General features: G+C 42.4%; 2 protein-coding genes across 4 annotated transcripts in view; both read right to left on the reverse strand.

The window, feature by feature from the left end:
• DYNC1LI2 (dynein cytoplasmic 1 light intermediate chain 2) overlaps positions 1-3308 on the reverse strand; it is a 30855-nt gene extending 27547 nt beyond the window's left edge. Inside the window, exons 1-3 of the mRNA XM_034940351.3 lie at positions 2979-3308; positions 2767-2840; positions 691-807 (exon numbers count right to left, since the gene is read on the reverse strand). Of these exons, the coding sequence (XP_034796242.1) occupies positions 691-807; positions 2767-2840; positions 2979-3085 (298 nt within the window). The 5' untranslated portion in view covers positions 3086-3308. The remainder of the gene's footprint in view (positions 1-690; positions 808-2766; positions 2841-2978) is intronic.
• A 1600-nt stretch (positions 3309-4908) lies between these two features.
• Positions 4909-19627, reverse strand: part of TERB1 (telomere repeat binding bouquet formation protein 1) — a 46773-nt gene continuing 32054 nt past the window's right edge. For 2 of the 3 annotated variants that reach the window (XM_055100291.2, XM_008977341.6), the window contains 5 exons: positions 18609-18673; positions 17923-18018; positions 10620-10769; positions 10252-10317; positions 4909-6644 (listed from right to left, as the gene is read on the reverse strand). In XM_055100291.2, coding sequence (XP_054956266.1) covers positions 6457-6644; positions 10252-10317; positions 10620-10769; positions 17923-18018; positions 18609-18673 — 565 coding nt within the window. In that variant the 3' untranslated portion in view covers positions 4909-6456. The remainder of the gene's footprint in view (positions 6645-10251; positions 10318-10619; positions 10770-17922; positions 18019-18608; positions 18674-19627) is intronic. The other variant, XM_055100292.2, reaches the window with a different exon arrangement.

Raw genomic sequence — 19627 nt, forward strand, 5'->3', positions numbered from 1 at the left:
ATTACCACCTCTGAGCATCTACTCCTCTACCAGAAGAAACACAGAAAATGGGCATTTCTTTCATTCTTTCTTTTTTAAAAAACAGAGACGGTCTCGCTCTGTCACCCAGGCTTGAGTGTATAACACAACTCACTGCAGTCCCCAACTCCTGGCCTCAAGTGATCCTCCCACCTCAGCCTCCTGAGTAGCTGCGATTATGGCAGGAGTCACCAAATCCGGCAGAAACTACCATTTCTAAACTGTCACAAAGAGATTCAGGAAACTCTCCTATTAACATATGTTAAATTGTTACACTCTAAACCACACCAACTTCGGATTCTCTACTAGAACCAGGCAGAGTAACAATGGTCCCCAGGACAGCCAAGCATTTCTCTCATATAAAACTCCAAAGCTTTAAAAAATCTTTCTTACCACCTTTATGGGTTAAGTAAAAATTTATCTTCAGTATCTCTTTTTAAAGGCAGGCTAGCCAGAGCAACAGCTAAGTGTCCCATTCCCCAATTTTGCTAACATACTCTATAAAGGGGGTTAAGTCCTGCAAAAGATACGTACTTCATCTATTCTGTGATTAACTCTCTGAGAACCAAACAGAAAACTGAGAATGCCTGGCCATGTTGCAGGAACTGCACCCAAGGAAGCAGTCAGAGTCCTGCATACACCCCCTTACCATGGGACCAATGCTTCACTCACCATCTCGGTCCTCATCATGGACACTGAGGTAGAGATATTCTAGGCCTCTTCCTTTTTTGCCATGCTCAGCTCCTTGTAGTTTAGTCATGAGGGTTGTTTTACCAGAACCATCTTCACCTACAAAGGATGTTTGCAAGACAAAGGTGTACTGTTTATTCCGGGCAAGGATGGGGAGGCATGACACTCACATGACAAGGAGAAACTAAGAATTTCATGCAAAGTCTGCTGTTGAAGTCTCACCTGCTTTCATAAACAAAGGACTTTGCTGGAAGAGTGGTTGGGAGGGTGGGGAGGAGAGGGTGGTAAAGGCAGCAAATTCCAAGATCTAAAATGACATTCTACTGCAGTTATCCTTACTTCAAAAGGGAAATAATGAGGCAGGTCCACAGGCCCTATCTATAATTTATAAGACATGCATTCGGAGAAGTGAAAGTAAAAGGTAGGGTTAGTTTCTCACAAGAAAAAGTTTCACCACAAGAAAAACAAGAAATCTTCAAAATATGATACAATTAACCTAAAAGTCCAGGTACTGTGAACTAAAAAAAGTCTGATCCTGCTTCACAATGGTGAAGAATGGAAGTTATTCACTTTTGATTTTAGTACATCTCCTTCACAAACATTCTGAAGGCTAAGAAACTGACGAAAATAATTATAGACCTAGCAAAACTCTTCAGTACAATCTCAGTTAATTATTAAGCACTTCTTCATCTCCCTCCACCCAAACAACACCCCCCTTCCCCGGATCCTTAAACATCAAGGAGAACCATCGCCAAACATTACTAGGCACTTCTGGCATTTAATAATATGGAATTACAGAACATGAGAATTGAAAGGCAGTCAGTCCACAGATCAAAGACCTCCTCTCCATCTCCAATGCCTCTACCTTATTCAGGCCCTCTGCATCCAGACCAAGGTGAGGACCTGTCAGCCTGACTTCAGTATCTGCTCATTTTGAGCTACTGTCCCTCTGCAGGCAGCGTTCTTTCTAAAACTCAGATCTGGTGATCTTGATCCCCCACTTCTTGAAGATCTCTAAGGGTCCGGTATTACCTACCACAGTCAATTCCTGAGAAAGGTCACACATTCTAACAGTAGGAAAACTACCAAGGCAGTGATTCCCATGGGAATTGGGGGATGGAGGTGAGATAAAAGCCCTTCGAAAAATCAGAGAACTTCAGGAAACAGCACTAACTCTTCAGCCTTCCCACAATCTGCCCCCAAGTTACCTTAGCAGCCACCAACCACAAGGCGCTTCTAGCAGTTTCCAAACCCCACACCCTCTTGTCATCTGTGTCCCTGCATACTGACACTTTTCTGCAAAATACTCAACCCCCAAATCATCCTCCTTCACCAGCTCTAAGCAGTGTAATGCTTCCACAATAATCGGCATGGTGCAATGCAATCACCAATACATCTGTCTTCCACCAGACTGAGATTCTTCTATAGTGTTTAAGAGTCGCCTATGCTGAGCCTGTGCCCAGCCCACAGGTCCCAAGCAACAAATGGACTTGCTGTGTGAATGTACCCAAACTCCCTCACTTGAGGAGAGTGAGGCCAGAGGGAGTAAGGGACCTGACTCAGGTAACCTAGCAGTGAGGGCTAGCATAATGGAGGAAACGTCCCCAGTGCTGACTCTCTGTCCTCTGCAAAGTCCCTAAAACCTCGGACTATGCACTACTGATGAGGCTCAAAGAAGGCTCCCGTGGTCATTTCCCCACAGCTCCGAGCCCAGGTCACCTCGTTCTCCCACCTTCTCCACCTAACCTCATCTACTAGCTTCCCCTCTCCACGACCTCAATTTGGTAACCGTCGAGGCAATGAAGGCATAGAGGGCCAAGTGACTGAAACAATGTGCCGACAACCCCAAAGCACCACTACGCTCTCCAAAGAGGGCAGCATCCCACCCTCAGGCGCTGGAGGCTTGGCCACTCTCCAGCTGACCGGCCAGGGCCGACGGTCCCTTTCCCGCCAGGCTGCGGGCAGGCGGCTGGAACGGGGAAGGCGGGGACCTGAGGGAGGGGCGCCCGCCTCGCCCACCCCAGCGACCTGGGGCAACGCCCCGCCGCCGGCGCTCACCGAAGACCAGGATGTTCTTGCCGGACGGCAGCTTGGACCTGGCGCGGGTGGACACTTCGCTCAGAATGGAGGACCTGTGGCGACAATGGCAAGAGTGGTCAGCCCCGGGCCGGGCTGGGATGGCCCGGCTCGCGTCGGCCCCTCAGTGTGTCCGACGGTCCGGCCCAGAGGCCGCGCCCCCCACGGCCCGGCTCGACCGCCCGCGGCCTCACCATAGGCTCTGGCCTTCCTCTTCCTCACTGGTCAGGTCGCCGGCGGCCGCCACCGCGGGCCCGTTGGGACCTAGCAGCAGCTTCTTCTCCACCCCCACCGGCGCCATCTTGCCAACTGCAGCCACAAAGAGGGCCCTCCCCCGGACCCGCCGAGGACCCGCGAGGACCCGGGCCGGGCCGCCCCCCGCTCGCCGTCCCTCGCGCCGCGCCGCCCGCCGACCTTGCCGCGGCGACTGCGCCGCCCAACGTGTCCTCTAGGTCTGCGATGGCCACGGGCTCCCACGGGTTGCGAGGCCGCCGAGGTGGCGGGCGGCGGTCAGGCAGCCGCCGGGGCAGCCGTGCGCGGGGAGGCGGTGGCAGGGGCGGGCACCGTCCGGACCGAGGGCGCGCTGGCGGCCTCTGCCGGCTGAGGGGCGCAGCGCAGCACCCCGCCACGCTCGCCGATTCCCCTGCGCCGTTGCGGGTCGGGCGGCCGGATGACTGACCCGAAAGCCTAGGCTTTGGGAATGAGACTGATGGACACAAAAGCGCCATTTATCTAGAGCTCACCATGTGCCAGAGTCACACATTATCTCACTGAATCTTATCTAACCCTTTCACAGATGAGGAACCTGAAGCTCAAAAAATTTAAGAAACCCACCCAAGGACCCAAGGCTAGAAGATAACATTCGGTACTTCTAATTTATTCCCCAACCTCGGACCATTATATCATGAACTTGGCCTAACCCTACTCAAGCCCTGCATTGAAAGACTAGCCTTAAGGAAGACCCCAGAATCCTCATAAATATCCTGCATTTCCCCATCCTCCTCCGAAGACTAAAGACTGTGAGGTAGTGCTCTTGACCGCAGTGCATAATACACTTAGCTTTGCTTTATTAACATGCTTTTTAAAATGATGTTTTCAGGGAGCCAGCATTTCACACCAGAAGAGGAGCCCTTAATTTCCTTGGGGGCCAGCTGGCAGGTGCAGAGCGGGGAGGAAAACGAAAGGGGATGGAAAAGGGAAAGAGCGGAGAGTAACCGAAGGAAAAACATACATTCCATTATCAAGCTTAATTTTAGGTGTGGCCTCTACTTGAGGGCTCTTGCCATTCTCTATGGAAACAGGCTAACAAGACATTTCTAAATATCACAAGGAAGTGGAATGTGGCAGAAAAGCACCACCTAAGTAGGTTTCAGATGAGTAGGATTGTGATCCTGATGCCAAAAAATCTGGCAGCATGAATTACGGGATAAAACAAATGGGCATATCATCTGCCAAACTGGATGTAAGGTTTAAACAAGACGAGAGTGAAAACCCACTGAGTTCCTCCCTTGGAAATCTGGGAAAATCAGGCAAAGTGCCAGAAGTCCTAAAAGGGCAAGCAGTGCTGAATTTTCACAGGACAGAAGATGGAGTTGAAAATTAAAGGCCAGTGAGCTTAATCAGCACTAAGTGAAATTTTGTGATTAAACATTAAAGGAAAAGACAGTACCAGATTTACACAGTATCTTTCTTTTTTGCAGGAGTACCAGGTAGGCGGTTGCTGCAGATACAGCAAATGCAGATTTCAACAGGGCATTTGACAATTCACATCTTAGATGCGAAAGTGAAATCAATGCTGGATGATAGCACTGAGGCTTATTGAAGACTAGCCCAGAGGTGGCTGATGAAGAGGAGGGACCAGCAGATGAGGCTGCTAGGGGCCTGCCCAAACCTCCTGCCTTGGCCAGCCAATTCAGGGTGCCATCAGTGACTTGGATAAGAATACAGCAGCAGTCATGGAAGTTGTGGATGACCTGAAGCAGGAAGGGTTGCCTTATCTACTGCATGACAAACTGAGCAGAGACTAAATCTAACAAGTTGAAATTTAGCAGGAACTATTAAAGTCCTGTGGAAGAGTTTAACAAAAAAGCATAGGAAGGCCAGGTACGGTGGCTCACACCTGTAATCCCGGCACTTTGGGAGGCCGAGGCTGGCGGATCACTTGAGGTCAGGAGTTCCAGACCAGCCTGTCCAACATGGCCAAACCCCGTCTCTACTAAAAATACAAAAAAAAAAAAAAAAAATTAGCCAGGAATGGTGGCATCCGCCTGTAATCCCAGCTGCCTGGGAGGCTGAAGCACGATAATTGCTTGAACCCAGGAGACAGAGGCTGCAGTGACTTGAGATCACACCACTGCACTCTAGCCTGGGCGACAGAGTAAGACTGTCAAATAAAGTAAAATTTAATTTAAAAATGAATAGGATAGGAAATTATTTGAAATAAAAATGATAATCTAAACGTCATTACTGTATTAACTATAATCTAAGAGTTGGTCATGTAGAATGCCAAGAAACATCTTAGGGTAGAACCCATAAAACCTCACTGACGCTAACAAAGAAGCTAGCCCCCCATGCCAGTCAGGCTGGATTTCTTAGGGTGACATTTCTGGACACATTTTGCAAAGACAGAGGTATCCAGTGGTCAGTGACTAAACTCATAAGGGGACAAGACATTGTTCTGCTGCAACATGAAGTAACTAGGGCTCATCAATATGAAGGATAAAGATACAGAGGGAGAAGAAGGGAAAGTGTAGACATTTCTGAAAAGCTAAAGCAAATAAACATACACCAAAAAGAAGTGAACCTGACTATATGATGTGGGAGTATTCAAAGCAACTGCATAATTAGTCTTTAGAAGAAGAAACTTTTTTTTTTTTCCTCTAGGATACTACAGTAAACAATAGAAGAGGAAACTTTTTTAAGAGATAGGGTCTTGCTCTCGTCCAGGCCAGAGTACAGTGAAACACTCATAACTAACTACAACCTCGAACTCCTGGGCTCAAGCGATCCTCCCACCTCAGCCTCTCAAGTAGTTAGGACCACAGGGGCATGCCACCACATCCAGCTAATTTTTAAATTTTTTTGTAAAGATAGGGGTCTCACTATGTTGCCCAGGCTGGTCTCAAACTCCTTGCCTCAAGTGATCCTCCCACATTGGCCTCCCAAAGTGCTAGGATTACAAATATGGGCCACCACCACAGCCAAGGAAACATTTTAATTAACAAAATGTCAAATATTGATTTAGTGTATGGGAACCTTAGTTAAATAGCTTGGGGAACTATTCTTTCTGAATTCTGGGGAGGGACTTTTGTACCATATAAAAATACTAAAATCCAAATGTCCCACATAGTATTTATTGCAATATAATGTCAAATAACATTTAAAGGCTAATTCTTTTCTCTGTGTCCTTTAAGCTTAAGGAAAAATTAAAGCATATTCCTAAACAAATGTTTGATCTTATGAAGGAATTTTCTTACTAATCCGTACACTGATGATATATTTGCTTTATAAATCATTGTAATTTGATGAGTTTCAGCATCACAAAAACTGTTTAATGAAAACTGTATCATTTCCACATTCCTTCTCATGAGAGTTTAGAAAAATACTTTAAATGTATCTTTCAAGGCACTGTATTTTAAGAATCCAAACTAAAAACTGACAGTCTTCTTTCAATCAAGAAGCTGCACACGTGGGGTGTTTGGTCAGCTTCTGGTATTTGTGAGCAAGGTCCACAGCCTTCCGTCCTTGCTGAAAGGGGAAAGACCACAAAATTGAATTCCAGTGATTTCCCATTTTCTTAACTCCATTGAAAAGGTAATTTACTTCTTCTTCAGTAAAGTTTTTGCGAATTCTTCTTTTTTCTATAATTAGAATTGTAGAATATATTAGTATTTGCTGAACAAAGGTCCTGAGATGCACATAAGTGCTTATTTGGATATGCTTAACTTATACCTAAGGATATAAACTACAGAGTGAGAAATGCCAGGGCTTCTCATCATGTGGAAACCCACTTCAATTTTAAAAACCTGACTGCCTAATATTAAGCTAGTTGCTATCACTGTGACTTCTTCAGTAATTATAACTTAATTGACAGTAGTAATACAACATCTTTCAATCAAGAAACAAAAGTTTATAAACATTTGATTGTTAATTCAACATTCCTGTGAGGACAGTTAACAAACATCTTACCGGCCAGGCACGGTGGCTTACGCCTATAATCCCAGCACTTTGGGAGGCTGAGGAAGGTGGATTACTTGAGGTCAGAAGTTCGAGACCAGCCTGGTCAACATGGCAAAAATCTCTCTCCACCAAAAATACAAAAAGTAGCCAGGCATGGTGGCACATGACTGTAGTCCCAGCTTCTCGGGAGGCTGAGGCACAAGAATTGCTTAAACTCGGGAGGCAGAGGTTGCAGTGAGCTGACAGCACACCACTGCACTCCAGCCTGGGCAACAGAGCAAGACTCTGTCTCAAAATATATAAATAAATAAAAATAAAAAACAGCTTACGTATCTTAGAGATACAGTCTTCCCAAAGGGCTCCATAACTTGATAGAATAGAAAAGAATATCAACACTTGTTAAATATTAGGTTTGATAATATTTTTAAGAATAAGGGTCTTTTGAAATTTGCTTTTAAAAACACATGGTCAGCTAGATCAAAACTCAAAATATAGGCTGCACAATGAGGAAGGAAGTTTTTAACTATTTGGTTTTTAAGGGATACTTTCTATAAAGAAAGAATATACAGCTGGTATCTGTAAACAAATATTTTCTGGTGATGATTACTAGCAAATAGTTTTCTTTAAGCTTTTTCATTCATTATTATCTCATGTTATCAATGTGGGTAGATGCTGGTGAGGAGAAGTTTTTTGTATGTCCAGTTGAGGCTGTTATTTACTTTCGTAGTACTGGGTGCAGTTGTCCTGGGTCACCCTTAGAAAACCTTGCCCTTGCAGGCCAAGACAGCCATTTGTTTACCTTTTCTAAGAGCCACAGTTCACACCTTTTAAAACAGATGAAAAAATCTTCCCAGCAGAAGGTTGAGATATCAGTGTAAATGTCTGATTATTACTTAATAGTATTATTTAGAATGTAAGCTCCATGAGGGCAGCAATTTTGATCTATTTTATTCACCATTGTATCCCCAGTGCTTAGAATAGTATCTGACACATAGTAGGTAGTCAATAAATACTTGTTGAGAGAAAAAATTTATTGGTAAAACTATCTCAAAGCTTATCAATGAAATTATTCTTTCATTTTGGGTGTACTGGAAAACTGCGGCTATCCAAGAAATAGGTTTCAACTTCCCTTGCTAAATGATTTGAACCCATAATAATCAGGACTAGATTGGTTACTATAACTTTCAGGATATTGAGCCCTGGAGTTGATCATGTAAAGCCCCACTTTTCCATTGTGGCTGCCATCTCCCTGACTTTTATACTTAATATCTGTGCCCAAATCCTCAAAGATTCCTACAGCAGAGTACTGAGCAGCCTGGAAGAAGGAAGCAGCTCTCTACACCCCAAGCTCCCCGCTCTGTGACTTCTTTAGTGCTCCTCGTAATATTAGGTATTAGGGAAGAGCAAGGGAAAATGGGCAAGAGGGCTTAATTCTAAGGACTCTTTTATTTTTCAAGCCCTCTCAAAACACCAATCCATCTTGAAATAGAGACTTGGGGAAATCTGTAAATGCTTAGGACAGTGGTTCCTTCTCAGAAGAATGGGCTCACATTTGAGTATAAAGTATAATTAAATGAATGGTGGTGAGTATCCTAAAAAAAGGTTAAGTTTATCAAGGGGGAAAAAATGGCAACATACCAAATATTCCTGGCCGGCTTGTGAAAGAGATGTAAGAATCACTACTTTCTCAAGGTTCCTCTCTAAATTCTAAAAAGTAGGCCAGATTATTTGGTTTTAGCTAAAGCAAGTCTTACCTACAAAAAAAAAGGCATGTTTTTCTGAGCTCGATGTCACTTAACAGTATATAGGACTGCTGTATATAATCATTGTATAACCATTATTATGCACATTTCATGAAGTTCTGCAAATTATTTTAATATGCAAATAGATTACAGCATATTTTTCATTGTTACATACTTGCTTTGAAGACATGTTGCTGAAAAACACCTATTATTAATTTGATGCCAAGCCCTTGTCAAGAACAAGATCTCCAAGTGCATGATGTTTCTATGAAAAGACACCCATTTTCTAACAATTACTATAGAAAACATTACTTCAGAAAGTGGGCTCATCTGTAGTGGTACTATACTTAATTATAATTTGCATGCAGAACTTTTAATCTAGAAAAAGACTCAGATATAAAAAGCAAATTTGAAATTTCCTTGAAAGTTTTGGCAGTGAAAATAGACAAATAAATATATGTGGCAAAATGCTTCCTGAATGTATCACGTCCAAATGTCTAAATAACAGAGTGGCTCTATAGATGTTACTAATTAATATATCCAACCTATTTTAGTCTGCAGGTATTAACTCCGTAGGAATAAAAGAAAATGATGATGTTATTTAAGTTTCTGATACATCGGAAATGGTGATCAATGTGAAATGTTAACCCTATAGTTAAATAAAAATTCCCATAAATTAACTAATTGTTTAAGAGGCATTTTTATTTCTCAAGCAGAGTTTTAAAGTTTATACTATTTGTCTCTTCAATTTTTATTGTTTCAAGCACTATAGTTATGAACAAAAACCTGCAAAGTCTCTCTGAAGCACTTGTGCATAATAATTTTGTTCTTAAAATAGAAATGTGAGGATAGAACAAGGGCTTCTGGAGAATGGCTTTTTGAATCTAAGTTCTGCCACTTACCAAGTATTAATAATTATGCCTTACAATAGGAGCAAATTAATATCTTACAATATTGCTATAGGAATTAAAGGAAATAATATCTATACAACACCTAACACCTAGCAGGTGCTTAATAAATGTTAGTTTCCTCCTGCTCCTTCCCCTGCTGGCAGGCAATGAGTGAGCAAGCAACATGAAGGGAAGAGGAAAGTCTCTTTTATTAGAAGGTCTGACCCTCATCAGAGGCAAGGTTTATCATTTAAGATCCATTAATAATGAGACTGAGAACAACCACTCAGCTGTTCTTTCTCAGAAATATATGAAATTTAAGTTCATTTAAAAATTAAATATATTCAGCCAGGTGCAATGGCTCATGCCTGAAATCCCAGCACTTTGGGAGGCCAAGGTGGGCGGATCACTTGAGGTCAGGAGTTTGAGACCAGCCTGGCCAACATGGTGAAACCCCATCTCTACTAAAAATACAAAAACCAGCAGGGTGTGGTGGCACATGTCTGTAATCCCAGCTACTTAGGAGGCTGAGGCAGGAGAATCCCTTGAACCTGGGAGGCGGAGGCTGCAGTGAGCCGAGATTGCTCCACTGCACTCCATCCTGGGTAAAGAGCCAGACCCTGTCTCAAGAAAAAAAAAAAATTAAATATATTCACTTATTCCTCCAGGGGTAGTAGATTCATTACTGAGTCGTTGTCTTCTACGTGGGGTCAGCAGAATTTCTGAAAAATATGGAAAACATTTAGCACATTTAGCATATCAATCTGAGTAATAGCATATCAATTCCATTAGTATATTTCCTTTATTCCCCCGTCTAGTGGGAATACTTAGATAGATTAGGAAGAATTTTTAAACCAACAGTCTAAGACTACTCCCTGGGTACATCTTCAATTACTTGTTGCTTAGAGACAGATTTTCTTTTTAAGATTATTTTATCTTCTAGTTTTTAATATATTTAATGCTTTAGATAACAGTTCAGAAGGTATAGCCATAATTACAATTTTAAAGCTGCTGAATTAATTACTTTTGTTACAGATAAGTGATTTCCTTAGTTCACTTTTATATCTGTCTTCAGCTTCCACAATGACTTTGTGACGATCACATTGGTATGGGCAAGAGTGCAAGAGCTTGCTAAAGTTTCGGCTATTCAGGGATTTTTCTACTGCTATGCAACCTAAAAGAAAACAAATTAAAGTTATGTGTACATGTCACAAAATATCTAGTAACAAATCTATGATAGCAAATATCTATATGATGGTAACTGAAGTAAAATCAGGAACTATAAACACCTCAAGAAGCTCAAAATCATATGAGGGAGTAAAGACAACAAATACAACAGAGTGAAATAAGTGCTGGGAGGGAGGTATGAACAGTTACGGTGCTTTAGAAAAAGAGCATCTAGGCCGGCCACGGTGGCTCATGCCTGTAATCCCAGCACTTTGGGAGGCCAAGGTGGGGGGATCATGAGGTCAGGAGTTCGAGACCAGCCTGGCCAATATGGTGAAACCTCGTCTCTACTAAAAATACAAAAATTAGCAGGGTGTGGTGGCATGCACCTGTAGTCCCAACTGCTTGGGAGGCTGGGGCAGGAGAATCACTTGAATCCAGGAGGTGGAGGTTTCAGTGAGCTGAGATTGTGCCACTGTACTCCAGCCTGGGCAACAGAGCAAGACTCTGTCTCAAAAAAAAAAAAAAAAAAAGGAAAGAAAGAAAAGAAGAGAAAAGAAAAAGAGCAACTAGAGCGGGCGCAGTGGCTCACGCTGTAATTCCAGCATTTTGGGAGGCTGAGGTGGGCTGATCACAAGGTCAGGAGTTTGAGACCAGCCTGGCCAATATGGTGAAACCCCATCTCTACTAAAAATACAAAAATTAGCCAGGCATGGTGGCGGGTGCCTGTAGTCCCAGCTACTTGGGAGGCTGAGGCAGCAGAATCGCTTGAACCCGCCAGGCGGAGGTTGCAGTGAGCTGAGATCACGACTGCACTCCAACCTGGGTGACAGAGCGAGACTCCATCTCAAAAAAAAAAAAGAAAAGAAAAGAAAAGAAAAAGAGCATCTAGGTTGGGTGCAATGGCTCATGCCTGTAACCCCAGCACTTTGGGAGGCTGAGGCGGGCTGATCACAAGGTCAGGAGTTCGAGACCAGCCTGGCCAATATGGCGAAACCCCGTCTCTACTAAAAATACAAAAATTAGCCAGGCGTGGTGGTGGGTGCCTGTAGTCCCAGCTACTTGGGAGGCTGAGGCAGGAAAATCGCTTGAACCCGCCAGGCGGAGGTTGCAGTGAGCTGAGATCGCGACTGCACTCCAACCTGGGCGACAGAGCGAGACTCCATCTCAAAAAAAAAAAAAAGAAAAGAAAAGAAAAAGAAAAAAGAAAATAAAAAGAGCATCTAGGCTGGGTGCAGTGGCTCATGCCTGTAACCGCAGCACTTTGGGAGGCCGAGGTGGGCAGATCACTTGAGGTCAGGAGTTCAAGACCAGCCTGGCCAACATGACAAAACCCCGTCTCTACTCAAAATACAAAAAGTAGCCGTGCATGACGGCAGGTGCCTGTAATCCCAGCTACTTGGGAGGCTGAGGTGGAAGAATTACTTGAACCTGGAAGGCAGAGGTTGCAGTGAGCTGAGACTGTACCATTGCACTCAAGCCTGGGTGACAGAACAAGACTCTGTCTCAAAAAAAAAAAAAAAAAAAAAAGAAAGAAAGAAAGAAAAGAAAAGAGCATCTAGGGTTGAAGGGTTGAGAGTGGTGGCTCATGCCTGTAATCCCAGCACTTTGGGAGGCCAAGGTGGGAGGATCACTTGGGCTCAAGAATTCAAGACCATCCTGGGCAACATAGTGAGACCCTGTCCCTACCAAAAAAAATATTAGCCGGGTGTGGTGGCACACATCTGTAGTCCTAGTTACTTAAGAGGCTGAGGCAGGAGAATCCCTTGAGACCAGGAGTTCAAGGCTGCAGTGAGCTATGATCACACCACTACACAGAATAAGACCCTGTTTCTTAAAAAAAAAAGACAGCTCACGCCTGTAATCCCAGCACTTTGGGAGGCCTAGGCAGGCAGATCACAAGGTCAGGAGATGGAGACCACCCTGGCCAACATGGTGAAACCCCGTCTCTACTAAAAACACAAAAATTAGCTAAGTGTATTGGCGCGCCCCTGTAATCCCAGCTACTCGGGAGGCTGCGGCAGGAGAATCGCTTGAACCCGGGAGGCAGAGACTGCAGTGAGCCGAGATCACGCCGCTGCACGCCAGCCTGGCGACAGAGTGAGACTCTATCTCAAAAAAAAGAAAAAGGAATATCTAGTTTGTCTGGTTTTGAGCAAGAGTCCCTGTTAAGGGAAGATATCCAAAAGAAGTGATCCTTAAGCTCAGTCATCTTTTTTGTTTTTAACATTTTATTATGTAAAATTTCAAACACTGAACTCCCATATATCTATCACCCAGCTTCAATAATTATTAACTCATGGCTAATCATGTTTTATTTATACCTCTACCTACTCAGCTCTGTCCCCACGTATGCACTGGATTATGACACCTGGAATTTACATTAAAGTATCATTTCATCTGTAAATACTTCACATGCATCCTTAACAGATAAGGAATTGTTTTTTGTTTGTTTGTTTTTTTTCCTGTGACAGGGTCTCCTTGTCACCCAGACTGGAGTGCAGTGGTATGATCACAGCTCACTTTTAGCCCTGACCTCCTGGGCTCAAGTGATCCTCCAGCCTCAGTCTCCTAAGTAGCTACAACTACAGGCATGCTCCACCACACCTGGCTAATTTTTTATTTTTTGTAGACACAGGGTCTCCTTACATTCCCAGGGCTGGTCTCAAACTCCTGGGCTTAAGTAATCCTCTCCCCTCAGCCTCCCAAACTGCTGGGATTACAGGTGTGAACCACTGCACCCAGCCAGGACTTTTTTTTTTTTCTGAGATAGTGTCTCACTCTGTCACCCAGACTGGAGTGCAGTGGCATGATCTCAGCTCACTACAACCTTAACCTCCTGGGCTTAAGCAATCCTCCCACCTCAGCCTCCCAAGTAGCTGGGACTACAGGCATGCAACACCACACTCAGCTAATTTTTGTATTTTTTTTAGAGACGGGTTTCACTATGTAGCCCAAGCTGTTCTCGAATTCCTGGGCTCAAGTGATCCACCTGCCTCAGCCTCCCAAAGTGCTGAGCTATAGGCATGAGCTACCACCACACCCGGCCAGGACTCCTTTTTGTAAACAGATAAAACTATTATGACACCTAAAAAATCATGCTTAATATAATCTAACATCTAGTGTTCAATTTTCCCTATCAATTCAAAAATTTCTTTTGAAAGTTGGTTGTTGGAATCATGATCCAAATAAGGTTCATCATTACTTTTTTTTTTTTTTAAGAGACAGGGTCTCACTATGTTGCTCAGGCTGGACTTGCACTCCTGGGCTCAAGCAATCCTCCCACCTTAGCCTCCCACGTAGCTGGAACTACAGACACACGCACCACTGTGTCTGACTTACATTCGGTTAACATATGTCAAGGTGCTTTTAATCTACCAGTTCCCCTCTCTTCCTTGTCATTTACTTACTGAAGATACTAGGTCATTTGTACTATAGTTTCTCAAAGGCTAAGTTTTGCTGATTGCATCCTAGTTGTGTCCTTTAAAATGTTGTTGTGTATCCTATAAACTAGTAATTAAATCTAAATGATTGGTCAGATTCAGGTTCAAGTGTTTTTACTAGAATTCCATGAAGGTAGTATTGTATGTTTCTTACTGTATCATATTAAGAGGTACATATTGTCCGTCTCTCTCTTTTTTAAAAAAGAAATTGTAATTGGGCAGCCTCTTGAGCCAATAGGGTTAGAAAAACTCCCTCTTTTTTTAAATATTAAGATAGATCAGCAGCAAACCACCATGGCACATGTTTACCCACGTAACAAACCTGCACATCCTGCACATGTATCCCTGAACTTAAAATAAAAGTTGGAAAAACATTTTTTAAAAAAAGATAGATTCATAGGTTCAGATAATGTCAGCCATGTCCATCCAGTATAAAGTTCTCCATCAGTTTGTCACCTAATTGTATTAGTGGCCCATTCCTAAAGGACTAGAAGTTGGCCACGCAGATAGTTGGCTGAGATGAAGACATTTCAGTACAATAAAGATGTGCAAAACCACTGAAGTGTGAAAAAGCATAGTATTCAGAGCATCATGGACACTCTAATATGGCTAGAGTACAGAGAAGTATGGGAGAAAAGCTGGGGATGGGAAGGGTTGCAGGGAACGAGACCAAGAAAAGTCTTGAAAGCCATGCTAAGGAATTTTAACTCTCTTCAAGGCAACAGGGAGGAACATAGAGATACTTATTAAAAGCAGGAAGATGACACAATTTCATTTGTCTTGTAGAAAGGGCACCTGAAGGCAAGAGGATCAGTTGAGAGGTTACTTTAGTAGTCCGGAAAATAAATGAAGGGATTTTGAAACCAGGCATTTGCGGGGAGAATGGAGAGATTTCTGAGGTAAAATTAGCAGGGTTTGATGAATAATGAGCTGTTGGGATAAGGGAAACATTTAGGATAATTCTCAAGAAATTCAGTACTTGATCAAATGGCAAAGTTTGAAATAACCATAGCACATTTCTAGCAGATTCAGAGTAAATGTACAGTGAAATTTAACAAGTGGAAGCAGGACAAAATTCCATACAACTTTGAAAGCCAGGCAGAGAGGTTGATTCAGTGGGTTACAGAGAAGCACTGAGGGTTCTTTAGCATGATGACACGATAAAGCACATATTAAGAAGATAAGTTAACAGTGATATGCATATTATACTTGGGAGTTGGAGAGGCTTGAGACAAAGACTGCTAGAAAATTGCTGCGATAATTTAGGCATGAAACAAAAAGGGCCTATGTGGCAAAAAAGAACAAAATTTGATAGACTAGAAATAAGGGACGGAACGAGAGAGAACAGTCATGGATGATTCAAGGCTTAAAGTCTGGGAGACCAGACAAATAGTGGCAACACTGACAGAAATGCAGTGAGTTGGGAGGCCAATTTAAAAGGAAGAAAGATGCTGTGGATGTTGTGTTTAGGATACATTAAGCTTAAAGTAACAAGAAGATATTGAAGTGGGTATGTGCTGAGAACTACTGGAAATGAAAGAATAAGGCTATAGCCCACGTTAGAAGCCAAAAGTCAAGATACATATTTGAAAACCATCAATAAAATGATAGATGATGCTACAAAAGTAAATGTAGTGAAAGAACTGCGTAGGTGCTATAGACCAGGTCTTGAGGAGAATACTTGTGGCAATCTGGCAAGAAGAGAAAGATAAAGGTGAAGACTGAGTTCTATTCATCTTCGATTCCAGTGCCAGCCAAGGACTAAGCACTCCATAATGTTTGTGGAATGAATGAATGGTAACTAGGGGAGAAAGGAACAAGGAAATAACCATCTCATACAAACTAAGCAATTACAGAACATCCACTCTGCCACCTAGAATACTTTTGACCAGAGATTCCCAAACTTTCTAGGTTCATGGCACCTCTAAGCCAAAAGAAATGCCTAATGATTCTGTCAGATCCAAAACAACTTAATAAGTATTTATATTCTAACAACTTAGTAGCCATTTGAAAAAATAATACAATTAAACTGAAATAAATATTTGTACTTTTTTATTGTTATTAAATACATTTACTTTCTTTCTTTCTTTTTTTTTTGGAGACAGAATCTCGCTCTGTCACCAAGGCTGGAGTGCAATGGCATGATCTCAGCTCACTGCAACCTCTGCCTCCCAGGTTCAAGCAATTCTCCTGTCTCAGCCTCCCGAGTAGCTGGGATTACTGGCTCATGCTGCCATGCCCAGCTAATTTTTTGTATTTTAGTAGAGACAGGGTTTCACCGTGTTGACCAGGCTGGTCGTGAACTCCTGAGCTCAGGTAATCCACCCGCCTCGGCCTCCCAAAGTGCTAGGATTACAGACATGAGGCACCACACCCGGCCTAATACATTTACTTTCTAATGGTATATGTGCATCTGCTGGGAGGAGTGGATGAATAATTGAAAGGATAGCAAATCAAACAAACTATTGGGTATTTTTTTAAGATGAGGAAAAATGAGCATAGTTCAAGGTGAAACAAAAGGAGTTAATGAATAGAATGGAAGTGAAGAGAAAGATTTTGCAATTAGTATTAAAATGTGGAGAAAAAAAAGATATGAGATTCAGCTTACGGCCGGACATCAGTTTTAGAAGAATAGAGATAACCTCTTCATCCAAGAGGGAAGAACAATGATGTTCTGAGCCGAATATAGAGAACCTCAATTTTGTCCATAGAGCAGAGTACAACAGCAAGATGAAAAAAGAGGAAATACCAGGGTGTGAAGGAGGAGGAGAAGGGATGGAATAAGTATTGTGGAACATTTACAAGAGCCCTGCAGAAAAAACAAATAATGAACATGAAACAGTAGAAACATTTACATATTATAAATATAAAAATAGGTATTTTTAAAACTTAATGCCTATGTTTACAGGATAATCCAGAATGCATACCTACTAATAACGGCTCTCTGAAAACATTAAAAAATGTTTATTTTACTCAGTAAGGTTAAATTCATAGATGGTATTACGACAAAAAGATAATAAAGTAATAAAAAGGTACTAACTGTGTTTATTCATACATACAAATATTGGAAGCTCAGCCTGATGCTGATAAAAGGTGTTTTTTTTGTTTTGCTTTGTTTTTAATTATAGAGACAAGGTCTCGCTATGTTGACCATGCTGGTTTTGAACTCCTGGCCTCAAGAAATCCTCCAGCCTTGGCCTTCCAAAGTGTTGAGATTACAGCTGCCTCACCTGGCCCAGATAGAAGATATTAATTTGAATGCTTTGATATTCCACAGTATTATTTCTCCAAAGGGAACAAAGTAAATCATACATGTAGAACTATTATAAATTCTAGTTAATTACAATAAGCGTGGTGGCTCATGTCTGTAATCCCAGCACTTTGAGAGGCTGAGGCAGGCAGATTATTTGAGGTCAGGAGTTCAAGATCAGTTTGGCCAACATGGTAAAAACCTGCTCTACGAAAAAATACAAAAAAAAAAAAAAATTAGCCAGGTGTGGTAGTGGGCACCTGTAATCCCAGCTACTTGGGAGGCTGAGGCACAAGAACTACTTGAACCTGGGAGGTGGAGAGTGCAGTGAGCCAAGATCGCGCCACTGCACTCCAGCCTGGGTGACAGAGTAAGACTCTGTATCAAAAAAAAAAAAAAAAAAAAATTCTAGTTAATATCATAGAAGGCTTTGACTGTGAAACAACTGCAATTAAAAAAATACTTACCTGAGCACCTATACGTCAACATTTTGGAACAACTGGGAGTTGCTAGAAAACTGACTACTTCTTTATTTATTATATCTGAACATAATGTAAATGGATCTGAAAAAAATTGCAAAATGAAGGATTTTTGGATTAATGAAAAGAATCAGATATTTTCAGGATTTATTAAATATCAAGCTTTTCATAAACCTTAGCCTAGTACTATGCCTCCAGTCATGCTGGTGAATAAACAGAAAGATTCTGGATCTTAATGGAAGGCATTTACAACAGAAAGAGTCAAAGGTGTGGCTTATGCTTTAGAGGGCCAATATAGCAATGGACTTTTTTTTTTTTGAGATGGAGTCTCACTCTGTCGTCCAGGCTGGAGTGCAGTGGCATGATCTCGGCTCACTGCAACCTCCGCCTCCTGTTGAAGCAGTTCTCCTGCGTCAGCCTCCAGAGTAGCTGGGATTACAGGTGCCCACCACCGCACCTGGCTAATTTTTGTATTTTTAGTAGAGACAGGGTTTCACCATGTTGGCCAGACTGGTCTTGAACTCCTGACCTCAACTGATCTGCCCACCTAGGCCTCCCAAAGTGCTGGGATTACAGGCGTGAGCCACCGCACCCAGTCAATGTGCATTTTTAGCTATATTGGTTACCTAAATATCTGTTTTATTAAAAAACCAAAGAAACATTTTTAATCATACCTGTTACTGGTAACTGCTGCTTTATATTTTTGGCAATGTGAACTGGGTGTTTAAAAACATGGTCACTAAAAGAAAATAGACACCAGATTACTAAAAGTAAACATACTGTTTGGTGTGTGGACCAATGTTTCTGTAAGCAGTGTTGTGATTTTCGGTGTTTGGTGGGCAAAAGCAACCTGGAATCACGATCAACCACAATCTACCAAATTCTGCCAAAGTAGGGCCTGCAACAATTACAGCTGTGTTTCTAGAGCTAGAGTCAAACAAGACTCCAGAGGGCAACAGTATTGATGCCAGAAGAAACATGGAAGAAAAAGATTATAAAAAGAAGGAAGTAGGAGAGATGAAGGCAAAAAGGAGAGAACAAAATCAGTGGGAGCAAAAATGAACATGGGTGCAGGATGGCAAAGTGCTAACAACAATCATTTAAAGACCTGAATTTAAAAATCCTTCCTAACCCCCAAAACATTTGTATGTTTGAACCCTGTAGTCCTTGATGAATAAATACAAGTTTTGATTATACTGTCACAATGATTAACGGGCAGTACAGAAAAAGGCAAGAACTGTAGATCAGATAGCAGGCATAGCAGTAGCTTTATAGTTATAGCTATCTGTCCATGTACGTATATTTGTAGGAGCTACTACATAGGAGAAAAAAAGCATTTCAAAGAGATGAAAATATTAATAAGTTGGCTGAGGTAGAAACATGGCTAACCCTAGCCGGGTGCGGTGGTTCACGCCTGTAATCCCAGGATTTTAGGAGGCTGAGGCGGGCAGATCACCTGAGGTCGGGAGTTCAAGGCCAGCCTGACCAACATGGAGAAACTCCATCTCTACTAAAAATACAAAAAATTAGCCGGGCGTGGTGGCACATGCCTGTAATCCCAGCTACTCGGGAGGCTGAGGTAGGAGAATCACTTGAACCCGGGAAGTGGAGGTTGCGGTGAGCCAAGATCATGCCATTGCACTCCAGCCTGGGCAACAAGAGCGAAATTTTCTCAAAAAAAAAAAAAAAAGAA

This window comes from Pan paniscus, chromosome 18 (assembly GCF_029289425.2).
Source record: "Pan paniscus chromosome 18, NHGRI_mPanPan1-v2.0_pri, whole genome shotgun sequence".
Classification (NCBI taxonomy): Eukaryota; Metazoa; Chordata; class Mammalia; order Primates; family Hominidae; genus Pan; species Pan paniscus.